General features: G+C 39.2%; 1 protein-coding gene across 1 annotated transcript in view; it reads right to left on the bottom strand.

The window, feature by feature from the left end:
• Positions 1-14,277, bottom strand: part of MND1 (meiotic nuclear divisions 1 homolog (S. cerevisiae)) — a 143,305-nt gene that overhangs the window by 38,763 nt on the left and 90,265 nt on the right. The window contains exon 4 of the mRNA XM_006875504.1: positions 5,925-5,999. Within this exon, the coding sequence (XP_006875566.1) occupies positions 5,925-5,999 (75 nt within the window). The remainder of the gene's footprint in view (positions 1-5,924; positions 6,000-14,277) is intronic.

Raw genomic sequence — 14,277 nt, 5'->3', positions numbered from 1 at the left:
TTGTGAAAATTGGACAATGAATAAGGAAGACCTTAGAAGAGTTGATGCTTTTGAGTTATGGTGTTGGAGGACAATATTAAAAGTACCATGGACTGCCAAAAGAACAAACCAAACTGTACTGAAAGAAGTACAGCCAGAATGCTCCTGAGAAGCCAGCATGGCCAGACTCCGTGTCTCATACTTTGGGCATATTGTCAGGAGAGGCCAGTCTCTGGAAAATGACATCATGCTTAGTAAAGTGGAGGGTGAGCAAAAAAGAGGAAGATACCCAACGAGATAGACTGGCACAGTGGTAGCCAGTAATGGGCTCAAGTGTAGCAACAATTGTGAGGTTGGTAGGACCCGGCAGTGTTGATACCTACTCAACAGTACCTTACAACAACAACAATAAGCTGCTAATGGCTAGTGTGTATGGTATTAGACAGCATGTCTCAGGAGAGATCTAAAGCTGAATAAAATATAAGAAGAGAGTAGTGGTGGTGTGGTTGTAGAATTCTTACCTGCCATATGTCATTGGAGGATTGCGTGTTGCTATGATACTGAACAAGTTTAGTATAACAATAAAAACAATATAAGGAAACAGCTGTTATGAATCGGTATTGAATCGATGGCACTTAACAACAACAACATACCTGAGGCTGGAAAGTGCAATGGCACTATAGGATAAGCCCTGTACTGTAAACTACAAAGTCCGTGGTTCAAACCCACCAGCCACTCTGTGGGAGAAAGATGAAACTTTCTGCGCCAGCAAAGATTTACAGCCTTGGCAACCCTATAAAGGGTCGTTGAGTCAGAAATGACACAATCGCACTTAACCACAACAACATACCTGTGGTTCTTGTGGTGCTGTGCCGTAGGTATTGGGCTGCTAACCTCAAAGTCAGTGATGCAAACCTACCAGCTGCTCCCAGAAAGATGACACTGATTCCATTAAGATTTATAATTTCAAAATCCCTATGTTGGGCTGCCGTGAGTTGGAACTGATTAAATGGCTGTGAGGTTTTAATTTGATTTCTATCTGTGTTGAGGAGTCCTGGTGGTGCCATGGGTTAGTGCACTCAACTGCAACCCAGAACGCTGGCAATTAGAACCCACCAGCTGCTCTGTGGGTGAAAGATGCGGCAGTCTGTTTCCATAAGGATTACTGCCTTGGAAACCCTACTGTTGTTGTTGTTAAGTGCCATCAAGTCAGTTCCGACCCATAGACCCTGTATAGGGTTTCAGAGGAGCGGCAGGTGAGCTTGAACCACCAACCCTGCGGTTCAAATGGCTTTGCAGTCTGGTACATTAACCCACAGCACCACACTAGGGCTCCGGAAACCCTACTGGGCAAGGTCTACTCTGTTCTATAGAGTCCCTATGAGTTGAAACTGACTCTACAGCAGAGGATATGGGTTTTTGTTTTTCTTTTGGTATACCTGTGGTTATAATCTTATTTGGGAAGGAGTTTCCTTGTTATGTTAATGTGAAAGTATTAGTGCATGGTGTAGTTTAAATCAATCTCTTTTGAGATATAAAAAAGCAGAGTAGGCAAGCAAGCACAGGTGGAGAATATACATACCACATGATGACCTAGAAACAGAAGTGGGAAAGAGAACAGGCTCTTCCTTCCGAGTTGGGGGTGGGGGGGAGGAGAGAAAGGAAGGAAGACACTTCCTCTAAGGCCAGTGTCTTGAATTTGATTTTCTAGCCTCCTAAACTGTGAGGAATACAATTTTGTTCATTAGAGTCAGGACTTGTATTTCCAGTAGCACTAGATAAATTAGGCACCAGGCCTTTTTCACACAGTGCCACTACGTAGATTCAAACCACCAACCTACAGACTGTTAGTCAAGTGAAAATCATATGCACTGCTCAGGAACCTATAAATGGAGTGCACTTAGTAGCTTATGTTGATCAACAATACTTTTTAAAGTCACAAATCCAAAGTTGAAATAAAGATAAGAGAAAGTAAAATGATTTTTTACAAAAATATGTTAGAGAACAATTCACTTTTAAAAATAAACTGAGTCAGTATTTATTTAAATAATTCAAAAATATTACAAGGTTATGCTGAGAGTTTTCAGGTTGTTCTGTGGTACACACATCAGGTGTTGGGAAGGGCAATACCCAAGAAGGAGGAGGAGGGTAGAAGAACAAGGAAGATAGGGGAACCCTATTTAGCATGGGCTAAATGGAACAGAGATGAGTAGTGATGTATGCTCAACCTTGGAACAACAGGGCTCTGTGAAACAGGCATCAAGGCATAATCTGAAGAGGGGAAATGATGTTAAGATGCTTGACTGTCTTATGAATATTGGTTTCTCTTGACTACTGTAAAATATGTACTTGTGGGAATAGAAAGGAATTTCAGGAAATATGATTACAGAAAGCTTGTAAGCCTGTCTCCAGCCTATAACGGATTGGAATACCTAAAAGGGGTTCTACAACTTGCCCAGTGAAACAGGCTTCTTGTGGAACCTTTGCAGTGTATAGGACCTTAGGTGAAATTCTGAGCCCTATCCAGAACCTTCTGAGGTGCAACATTCCACTAGAAAGCACAAGTAGACCAGCCTGAAACAGCCAGAGCAATACAAGATTTGTCTTCAAAGAAAAATCAGCAGGAAAAATTCAAAACAAAAATGGCAGTATGATTGGCTACTACAAGAAAAAGCAAGTTGTTGGCTGGGTAGCCTTCAAGGCAAGCAATCAAGCCCCTTCAGGACAAACCCTCCTCCAAGACTGAAACTCAAAGGGAACACATGAGCAGGCATGTAAGCTTGCTGGCGACCAAATTGGTCTACTGGTAAATCCAAGAGGGGGAAAGGCAGCAATGAAGAAATGGGCTGAGTTCAACCACATTCCATAGACTCCCATTGACCTGGAGATGAGAGAGAGAAGAAAAGGGCTGTTTGCTTCAAAGTGTGGGGAGACCTGGGGACAACTGAGCCCATGGACAAGGGCATAGCCACAGAGGGATAGAGCTGAGAGTGAAGCATCCAGCTGATATGATGTGAGGGGAGATGCACAAGAACACCCAAACTTGCAGATAGTACCCATTTGACCTAGCCCCAATGATTTAATAATCAGAACTCAATTAGAGGGAGATAAAACACAAAACAAAACAAAAAACCCCCAACAATTTTAAATAAAGGAAACGAGTGTAAATTGCTACAATTTGATGAACTTGACCTATACATATGGATGTAGTAGCTCAAAATACCAACTGACAGGGTAGGAGTCTTCACATCAAGTATCAATCCTATCCCCTCTACATACAGGGTAGATAGGGATGGGCAACTTAGGCATTGGCTACCTAAAATGAGGGGGCAAGAAAGGCACGAACTGACTGGCTTAGAAGTTTTCAAGAGGGAATTTAAGAGTGTGTGTGGGAAGACAGAGTCCCCAATGAATAGCTTTCATCTTGTCTAGATGGGTCTGGTTAAAAAAAATGGGGATAAGATTGTTATGATTCAATAGTGAGTAATTATTATCATGACTAATTGCGACTGTCACAATGGTAAAGGCAGAAGTTTTGTAATAAAAACGAGGGAGTAGTTAATCTTACAGTCCAGAAATAGAGGACCCTAGGACCATCAAGGGAGAAGAGCACAAGTGGAATGCAGGACCCTATCCAGAGAAGCAGTGACACCAGAGAAGGAGGTAGAGATGAGGGCATGGACAGAGGGAGCAGCTGAGGACTCTAGATTCATGGTAAATGAGGGACTGAGTGCTGGAGCCCAGGAGGCAGGCTTGCAGAATGTGCCCTTTGGTTATTGAAATGATTATATATTCCTGAGTGTTTCTGTGTACATACTTTCCTCCCCACCAAAAAAAAAACACACACACAAAAAAAACAAAAACAGGGAATGGTGTTGAATGATGATGCACAGAAGAGATTGTAATCATTGCAATGGAATGACGGTACAAAGCTGATGTTCTCCCATGTAAACTATCACTTGTTAAGTGCTGTCGAGTTGGTTCTGACCCATAGCGGCCCTGAACAGGGTTTTCGAGGCTGTAAATATTTACGGGAGCAGAAAGCCTCATTTTTATTCCATGGAACAGCTGATAGTTTGGAAGTGCTGACCTTGCAGTTCGCAGCCCTATTTGTAACCACTACGCTACCAGAGCACCTTAAACTATCACCTAGTTCACAATAAAAACTTAGAAAAAAAATCCTATGGATCATAATGGTCTAATCACATTATACATGGAGTCTCCATGAGTTAGGGACTGATTTAACAGTAGGGACAAGAAACGGTAACTTTTTCCTTTTCCATAGCACTTACTATTTTATAACATACTATGTAATTATTTATCATATTTATTGTCTATATTCCTATATTGTCAAACTCCTGCTGGAAAGTAAACTCAATGAATGAAGATTTTGAGTATGATGTACCCCAAGAATGCAAAACAATGCTGGTCACATAAGAAATGCACAAGAAATGTTGGCTAATAAAATAAACAAATAAACTTAGTCAGTATTCATTTAAATAATTTAAAAAATATTACAAGGTTATGCTGAGTTTTCAGGTTGTTCTGTTCAAACTTTAAATAGAAAAAGAAAAAAACATGACTCAAAAAGTCAGTGACATAGCCACAGAGGACTAGAGTGGAGAGTGAAGCATCTAGCTGATAAGAAGAGAGGGTACATGCAAAGTACACCTACACTTGCAGATAATACCCACTTGACCTGGCTTCAATGACTAGATGATCAGAGTTCAGCTAGAAGAAGAAAGAAGAGGAAAAAAAGAGTAATCTGAAACAATTTGATGAACTTGACCTACATCTATGGATGCAGTAGCTCAAAAGAGGGAACAAATTTTTACAGCGAGGATCATTCCCACCCACTCCATACACGGAAAGGATAGGAATGGGCAACTTGGACAATGGCTACCCAGAATGAGGGGGCTACAGAGGCAAGAAGTGACTGGCTTACAAGCTTTCAAGAGGAAACCTACATCCAGAGGGCATGGAGCAAGGCAGAATCTCCACTGAGTAGTATCCATTCTGTATAGTTGGGGCTAATAAAAGGAGATACGGATAGATCTCTTGCAATACAATAGTTATCAGGACTGATTGTAAGGGCTGGAAATGTAAAGGTAGACATTTTGTGGCAAAGGAAGGGGAGTGATTATCTTTGCAATCTAGGAGTGGAGGTACCTGGGACCATCAAGGGAGAAGAGCGGAGAACGGAACCCTACCCAGAGAAGCAGTGATGCCAGGAATGGAGGCAGAGATGACGACGTGGAGAGATGGAGCGGCTGGGGACTTTGGACCTGGAGAGGAAGAGGGGCTGTGTGCGCACAACCGGGGTCAGGCTTGCTGGGTATACCCTTTGGTTGGTGGATGATGCATGGAGGGGATTGTAACAATGGCAAGGAAACAATATATGATGTGATCAATGTGAAGCTAATGTTCTCCTCCCATGTAAACTATCACACTATCACATAATTTACAATAAAGCATTAAAAAAAAAAACATGACTCAAAATATTTACGCAACATTTATATCAAGCTTACCTTGGGCCATGAGACCTTGGGAGGTCCAAATGGTCAACATGTTTGGCTGCTAACCTAAAGGTTAGACGTTTAAATCCACCCAGATCCTCTACTAAGTGCTTTGCAAATTTAAACGAATTTAACCCAGTTAGGTAGATTTTACTATTTCCTGTTTTACAATTGAGAACACTGAGAAACAGTGAGTTGAGGAGACTTTCAAAAATAGTCAGTCTGGTTCCAGGGTTTATCTATGTTATGCTGCTATATACAATAAAAACTTTAAAAATCTATATTCACAATTATGAAACCTACTATGCCAGACTTTCTCATGTTGTTTCCACTTCTCTTCTGGAAGGAATGATATACTCTCTCCTCTATGTCCTTATTCATCTACTTACAATTGCCATTATTCAAAAAAATCTAAAGACATAAACTTACCGTTTCATGTCGGCCAATTTTAGCTTTCTCAATGCTTTTCTGTAAGCTGGCATGCTTTTGGCTTCCCTCAGACAACTAGAATAACAGAAACAAGTAAAATGGCTTGCTAAGTAAGATAAAATGAGACTAGTCTTCAGCCCAAGTCAACAAAGCAAAAAGTTAAGGGACTACATTGAGAACTGGTGTAATTAAAACAAAACAAAACAAAACAAAACAAAACAAAACAAAAAGACTCAAGGGCCCATCAATCATTAGGATAGACTGGGAAAAACAAAATTAAAGTGTTTTCTTCTTACTTTATTCAACACAATGAATATGCTTTCGTTCTTAGCTACAGAGGGTTCATTTATCAGGTTCTCCACTTTATCTCCACATAATGGAATTAAAAAAAAAAAACTAGGTTCTATGTATATTTTCTCTTTAAACTTCAATTCACTTGACAAGTCTTTTCAAAATGCCCTATGTTGATGTGTTCTTGCAGACTTGGAGCTTTGTGACATTTCATTCATCAAGCCAATAATAGGTATGTTGTTGTTAAGTGCTTTCTAGTCAGTTCCAAGTCATAGTGACTCTGTATAGGGTTTCCAAGGAGGAGATGGTGGGTTTGAATGGCTGATCTTGTGGTTAGCAGGCCAGTGCTTATCCTATAGCACCACACTCAAAGTCCTATAATGGGTAGATCACTTATTATTTTAAATGAGTTACTTTCTGAGAAACTGTATACTATACATACTAAGTTTTCAGAGAAGAAAAATCTGTTAGTCTGTGGCCAAGAGATTTACGTCCCTAAAAAGTCATCCGCTAAAGCGTTTTCTCTCAGTATGTTGCTGCTGGAGTCCTGATGTGGTGCTGTGGGTTAATGTGCTGGACTGCAAAGTTGGTTTGAACCATAAAGTCGGCAGTTTAAGCTCACCAGCCCTTCTCAGAAATCCTGTATAGGGTCGCTATGGGTACGGAACCCACTCATAGTGATCCTATATAGGGTTTCCAGGGAGTGGGTGGTGGGTCTGAACTGCTGACCTTGTGGTTAACAGTCTAGTGCTTATCCTATAGAGCCATACCAGGAATTAGCAAGTAAATAAATGATATTTGATGATGGATTAAATAATACCAACATATAGGTACCACAGAAAAAGAATATTAATTAGCATGTTACTGGACTCAGACCAAAAAGGAATAGTTAATTCCAGAAAATTGTTCCCCTTTCTCAATTTAATTATTCTCACCTAGGCCCTTGACTAAATAATTACAGTGCATTCCCAATACTAAATTTTCCACTATATATTTTCCTAAAAAGTAGTCAGAAGTTTTAGACTCACTTGATTAGCTAAGGTCCTTCTAAAAATACATTCCACATACCCATAACTCACGATTATAAACATTTTGACAAGAATTAATGGTTGGATAAATTGTTCAATTATAAGAAACTGACTTTTCACAGTGTGATCTAGTTACAGTGTCCCTATAGAACAAGAGTAAAAATACTTCCTAGGGTTTCTGAGACAAAATCTGGGAGCAGAGAGCTTCATCTTTTGCCCATAGATTTACATTGACAGTGAATAATATTTAGATACCTCCCTCCCTCCTTCAATGCTTTCGTGACCCATGGGACATACAGTGCTCACTTTCTGTCTCTGAGGAGTAGTGGGAAGGTGCTATCCTACTTTGGGTCCATGTTGCCGTGTGGTGGGGACCTGTATAACAGAATGAATCTGAAGAAATGGACCTCATCCTAGCAACTCCAGCACCAGAGAACTCTCAGGGTGTATGTGTTCCACTGATGGCAGCAAACTCCATATTGTTGCTGTTGTATGCCATAAATTCTGACTCATAGTGACCCTGTATAGATAGGGTTTCTCAAAGAGTCTAGTGGGTTTAAACTGTTAACCTGTAGTTACCAGTCCAGTACTTATCCTCAAATCCCTATTATTTCAAAACAATTTTTTTTCTATTTTATTCAAAATGTCTTCTACTATTTAAAACTCATAGTTTCATGAGAAAATTTAAAGAAGAAAATAATTCAGCCTTAAAAGGATTTAAAAGGGGAAAAAAAGTTAGTTTTAAGTGACACCAGAGATGGAGGCCCAGATGGGGACAAGGAGAGAGGAAGCAGCTGAGGACTCTAGATTCCTGGAAAGAGCGGGACTAAGAGCTGGTGGCCAGGAGGCAGACTTGCAGAATGTGCCCTTTGGTGATTTAAATTATTATATATGAGTGTTTTTTTTTAAAAAAAAGAGCTAAAATGAATAGAGAGAAATACTGTTAACTAATAGTACATGTTGTTGTTGTTAAGTGCCGAGGAGTCGGTTCCGACTCATAGCGACCCCGAACAGGGTTTCCGAGGCTTTAAATCTTTATGGGAGCAGAAAGCCTCATCTTTCTCCTGCGGAACAGCTGGTAGTTTTGAACTGCTGACCTTGCGATTCGCAGCCCGATTTGTAACCACTACGCTACCAGGGGATTATAATCATTGTAATGAAACAAGATGTATGATTAATTGAATGTAAAACTGATGATCTGCCCTGTAAACTTTCACTCAATCCACAATAAAAACCTAAAAAAAAAAAAAAAGTTAGCTTTACCCTGGCTTAAAAATCTTTTACTTAAAAATATGCATACGGAAGCACTGTAAGGTTTCCTTTAAGAGTTCTTTGGGCTCTGTGACTCTGATCCACAGTATAAGATCTACTGACGATGCCAGTTATACCTGTTCTTCAGATCAATTCTCTTTAAGTTAAAAAAAAATTAAAATAAAAATCCTACTGTATATTTAAGAGGCAAAGAAAGCACTAAGACCCTAAATTTAGCAAGGGGATCTAATATTTTCTGATAAGAGTCCTCATTTATAAAATGAAGACATATTCAAAATCTCGATAGTCCATCCTAAAGGACTTACCAGTAAACTAACATTCCCAGGTAATATTTAAATTAAACACACACATTGATGTAGCATTTTTATCCACTTAAAATGTTTAAATATAATTAATAAGCTATATACATTGTAATGAATGGGAATTCCAGAACACTTAGTTGAGGGGGTCTCATGAAGAACCTGTACATACACCAAGAGTCATTCATTAGAACAAAACAAGGGGATACTAAGTGGTTTATAATCAGGAAAGGTATGTGTCAGGGTTGTATCCTTTCACCATATTTATGCAATCTGTATCCTGGTATGGCACCCTAGGATAAGCACTCGACCTCAAGGTTGGTTTGAACCACAAGGTCAGCAGTTAAAACTTACCAGCCACTCCTTGGAAACCTTATTCAGTGTTGCTATGAGTTGGAACCAACTTGACAGCACTTACCAACAACAACATGCTAGGCAAATAATCTGAGAAACTGGATTAGATGAAGAAGAAAAGTAGTATCAGGATTAGAGAAAGAGTCATCAACAACCTGCAATATGCACATGACACAACCACGCTTGCTGGAAGCAAAGAGGACTTGGAATACTTATTGATGGAGATAAAAGACTATATGTAGTCTTCAGTATGGATTGGGCATTAATGTAAAGAAAACGAATAGTCTCACAAATGGACCAACAAATAACAATATGATAAACAGAGAAAAAATTAAAGTTGCCAAAGACTTCATTATGCTTGTATCCACAATCAACACTCATGGAAGCAGCAGCCTAGAAATCAAATTATGTATTGCACTAGGCAAATCTGCTACACAAAACTCTTTATTAAAGTGTTCAAGAGGACTAAGGAGCACTTGATTCAAGCCATGGTATTTTCAATCACCTTATCTGAATGTGAAAGTTGGACGATGAATAAGGAAGACTGTAGAAGAATGAATGCCTTTGAATTATGGTATTGGAGAATACTGAAAGTACCAAGGACTGCCAGAAGAACATACAAATTTGTGTTGAAAAAAGTACAACCAGAATGCTCCGTAGAAGCCAGGATGGCAAGACTTTGTCTCTCATACTTGAGGCATGTTGTCAGGTGGGACTAGTCCCTGGAGTAGGGCAGCATGCTTGATAAAATGGAGGGTCAGAAAAAATAAAGACGGCCCACGACAAGATGGACTGACAGTGTAGCAGCAACAATGGGCTCAAACACAGCAATTATGAATATGGCACAGAAACAGGCAGTTGTGCACAGGGTTGTTATGCGTTGAAGTTGACTCTACAGTACTGAACAACAGATAAGCAGATAGTATCCAAAATACAAATAATCATATAAAAGTCTACAATTCATAACTATATCTTAGTGACATTAATAGGAAATGGCTTTCAGGTACTCTACATGCTTGTCTGTTATTATTTACAATTTAAAAGCATTTCAAAAGGAGATCTTTCAGAATTGCTATCAGGACTGACTGTGAGGGTCAGAAATGTAAAGGTAGATGTTTTGCAACAAAAGGAGGGGAGTGGTTGATTTTGTAGTTCAGAAGAGGAGGTCCCTGGGACCATCAAGTGAGAAGAGCGGAGTGCAGGACCCTACCCAGAGAATCAGTGACGCCAGAAATGGAGGCAGAGATGAAGACGTGGAGTGATGGAGGGGCTGGGGACTCTAGACCCAGAGAGGGAGAGGGGCTGTGTGCCGACGACTGAGGGGCAGGCTTGAGGGGTACATCCTTTGGTTGTCTGATGGTGTATGAAGGGAATTGTAATCATGGCAATGAAACGATATACGATAGGATGGATGTAAAGCTAATGTCCTCCCATGTAAACTATTACTCAAGTCACAATAAAAACTTAAAAAAAAAAAAAAGAGAGAGATAATTCAGAAATGTCTTAACTCTGAATATACTCTTTTCATTAAGTGCTGTTGAGTTGGTTCCAACTCACAGAGACCACATATAGGTTTTCCAAAGAGTGGCTGATAGGTTTGAACTGCTGACCTTGCAGTGAGCAGTCCAGGACTCCAATATAATCTGACTATAACTCTGAACTCATGTATTTTAAAGGTGGGATTCAAAATTCTTTTATTGGATCAGAAATTAATATTGCACTCCTACTTGTTTCTGACGGTCATTACCTTGATTATTTTTTTCCATCCTTTAATTTTAAGCTTTTATTGTGAATTAAGTGATCGTTTACAAGGCAGATCATGTTTTACACTCAACAAATCATGTTTTATTTCACTGCAATGATTACAATCCCCTCTATGCACCATCAGTTAACAGAATTTATCTCATTCTTTTTTAATTGTGTACACAAAACACACAGAAAATATATATTCGCTTAAATGTCCAAAGGGTATATTTCACAAGCCTGCCTCCAGCCCACTGGCACACAATCTTTCTCATTCCAAGGGTCTACAGTCCTCAGCTGCTCTATCTCTCAATGCCATCACCTCTGCTTCCATCTCTGCTGTCAGCACTTTTCTGGTTAGGATCCCATAATCCACTCATGCTCTTCCCTCTTGAGGTTTCTAAGGACTTCTGTTTCTGGAATGAAAGATTAACTTCCTCACCCCACCCCCGACACACTTTTTTCAAAAAAGGTTTTATTGTTAACTGAGTGAATGTTTTCAGGCATATCATCACGTTTTACATTTAGTAAATCATTGCAATGGTTACAATCCCCTCCATGTACCATCAACTAACAGCATTTATCTCTATTACTTTTTTTTGTTAAATGTACACACAACACATTGAAAATGTGTATTTGTTTAAATGTCCAAAGGGCACATTTTGCAAGCCAGCCTCCTACCTGCAGGCACTTTGCCTTTCTCAGTCCATGGGCCTGTAGTACTCTGCTGCTCTATTTCTCTATGTCATTGCCTCTGCCATGATCTCAGTTGTCACTGCTTTTCTGGTTAGGATCCCTCCCTCCTCCCACGACTTTCCCTTTTGAAGGTCCTACAGTCCTCTGTTCCTGAAATCAGAGATGAACTGCTCCCCCTTTTAGTTATACCTCTTCTACATTTACAGTTGTGACAATTGCCATTAGACCTGATAACTACTCACCACTGAATCATAAAATCCTATCCCCATCATCACCAGACTCATCTGGACAAGAGGAAAACTATTCGATGGGGATTCTACTTTACCCACTTTGTTCTGACACTCAGCACCCTCATGAAAGCTTGTAAGCCAGTCACTTTGTGTCTTAATAGGCCCCCCAGTTTTGATAACCAGAGTCTAAGTTACCCGTTACTATCAACCAAGTATATTGAAGAGGCAAGCTTGATCCTTGACTATGAAGAAGCCTTCCATTTCAGTTGGAATTTTGAGCAACTTCAAACATAAGCAAATGTCCAGTTCATCAAGTTGTAGCAATTTACACTTGCTCCCTGTATCAAACTTTTTATCTTCATCCAACAGAGTTCTGGCCAAATGTGTATTATCTGCAAATTTGGAAGTTCTTACACACCTCCCCATGCTTCAAACCAGCTGGCCATTTCACTCTTAACTCTAGCCCCAAGTGACTAAGTTAGTGTCCTTGCACTCCGGAGTTCACACATCTCCCTGAATTTCAAACCAGCCAGCCCTTCCTCTTCTCTCATCTCAAGGTCATCAGTTGTCTATGGAAAATAGCCAAATTCAGCTCCACTTCTACTCACAAGTTGACCAGGGTGGTCAGAAGTGATCACACAAGACGGTTCGTGTGTTCCCTTTGGGTTTCAGTCTTAGAAAGGGGTTACTCTAAATGGCTCCAAGTAAAATCCTTGCTTGATATTGTCACAACCAGTCAGCTTTCCTCCTTGTCCCATCACCAAAGGTCTTTTTTTCAAGAAATATCTTCTATTTTCTAGCTGTTCCAGGTTGGTCTGCATGTCTTTTCAATGGGGAATGTTGAATTCTATTGGCTAGGATTTTGTTGAGAATTTTTGCATCTATGTTCATGGGGGATACTGATCTATAATTTTCTTTTTTTAGTGATGTTCTTCTCTGGTTTTGGTATGAGGGTTATGCCTGCTTCATAAAACATATAAGGAAATTTTCACTCTTTTCCATATTCTGGAATAATATGAGTAGAATTGGTGACAGCTTTTCTCTGAACGCTTGGTAAAATTTACCAGTGAAGCCATCTGGGCTTGGACTATTTTTGGTTGGGATTTTTTTGATGACCTGATCATTTTCTTCTTTTTTTATAGGTCTGTTCAAATTTTCTACTTTCCTCTGTGTAAGTTTAGGTAGGTCATGTTTTTCTAAAAATGTATCCATTGCCTCTAGATTTTCAAATTTGTTACATGACAATGCTTCATAGTATTGTTTTAATCTCTTTTATTTTCACGTTCTGCTGTGACATCACCCATGTGGTTTCTTATGCATGTTATTTATGTCGTCTCCCTCTTTTCTTCTGTTAGATTTGCCAGTGATCTGTCAATGTTATTAATCCTTTCAAAAAACCAGCTTCTTGTCCTGTTTCTTTCTATAGTTTTTCTGTTTCCTATCTTATTTATTTCTGCTCTAATTTTTATTATTATCATTTCTTCTGGTTTACTTTGCTTGTCTTTTTCTAATTGTTGGAGTTGTTTTGTTAATCTGTTGATTTTGGTTCTTGCTTCTTTATGGATGTGTACACTTATTTCTAAAAACTGTCCTCTCAGCACTGCTTTTGCTGTGTTACAAAGCTTTTGGAGTGTTGTGTTTTCATTCTCATTTGTTGCTGGGAATTTTAATTCTCAATTTTCATTTGTTTTACTACCCGGTAATTTTTAAGCAGGGTGTAATTTGGTTTCCATGCATTTGATTTTATTACCTTGATCTTCCTATTGATGATTTCTGATTTTATAGCACTGTGATCTGAGAAGATGCTTTAAATTTATGGAGACTTGCTTTGTGGCCTAATACATAGTCTATTCTGGAGAATGTTCCTTGTGCATTGGAAAATAATGTGTCTTGTGCTATTGTTGGGTTGAGTGCTCTGTACACATCTATGAGGTCAAGTTGGCTGATGATGTTGTTTAGTTCCTCTGTGTCTTTGTTGAGTTTATTTCTGGTTGTTCTGTCCTTTTGTCGCAAGTGGTGTGTTAAAATCTCCCACTATTACTGTAGATTTCTTTCTTTCTTAAATTCTACTAGGGTATGCTTTATGTATTTTGGAGCTCTTTCGTTGGGAGCACAGATATTTATTATGTTATGTCCTCTTGTTCAAATGACCCTTTAATCATAAAATAAAGTTCTTTGTCTCTTATTTGGTGTTTGCCTTCAAGTTTATGTTATCAGAGATTATATTCCCACTACTGTTCACATTTTATTGCAATTAGCTCGGAATATTTTTCCCATCCTGTAATTTTTTTTTTTTTCCTTAACTGTTTTATTGTGAATTATGTGGTAGTTTACATGGGAGAACATTAGTTTTACATTCATTCTATTGTATATCGTCTCATTGCCATGGTTACAATCCCCTCCATGCATCATCAACCAACCAAAGGGTATACCCTGCAAT

This window comes from Chrysochloris asiatica, unplaced genomic scaffold (genome assembly GCF_000296735.1).
Source record: "Chrysochloris asiatica unplaced genomic scaffold, ChrAsi1.0 scaffold00329, whole genome shotgun sequence".
NCBI classification, from domain to species: Eukaryota; Metazoa; Chordata; class Mammalia; order Afrosoricida; family Chrysochloridae; genus Chrysochloris; species Chrysochloris asiatica.
The sequence above is the reverse complement of the archived record's forward strand: the minus strand, read 5'-3'. Positions and strand labels throughout refer to the sequence as shown.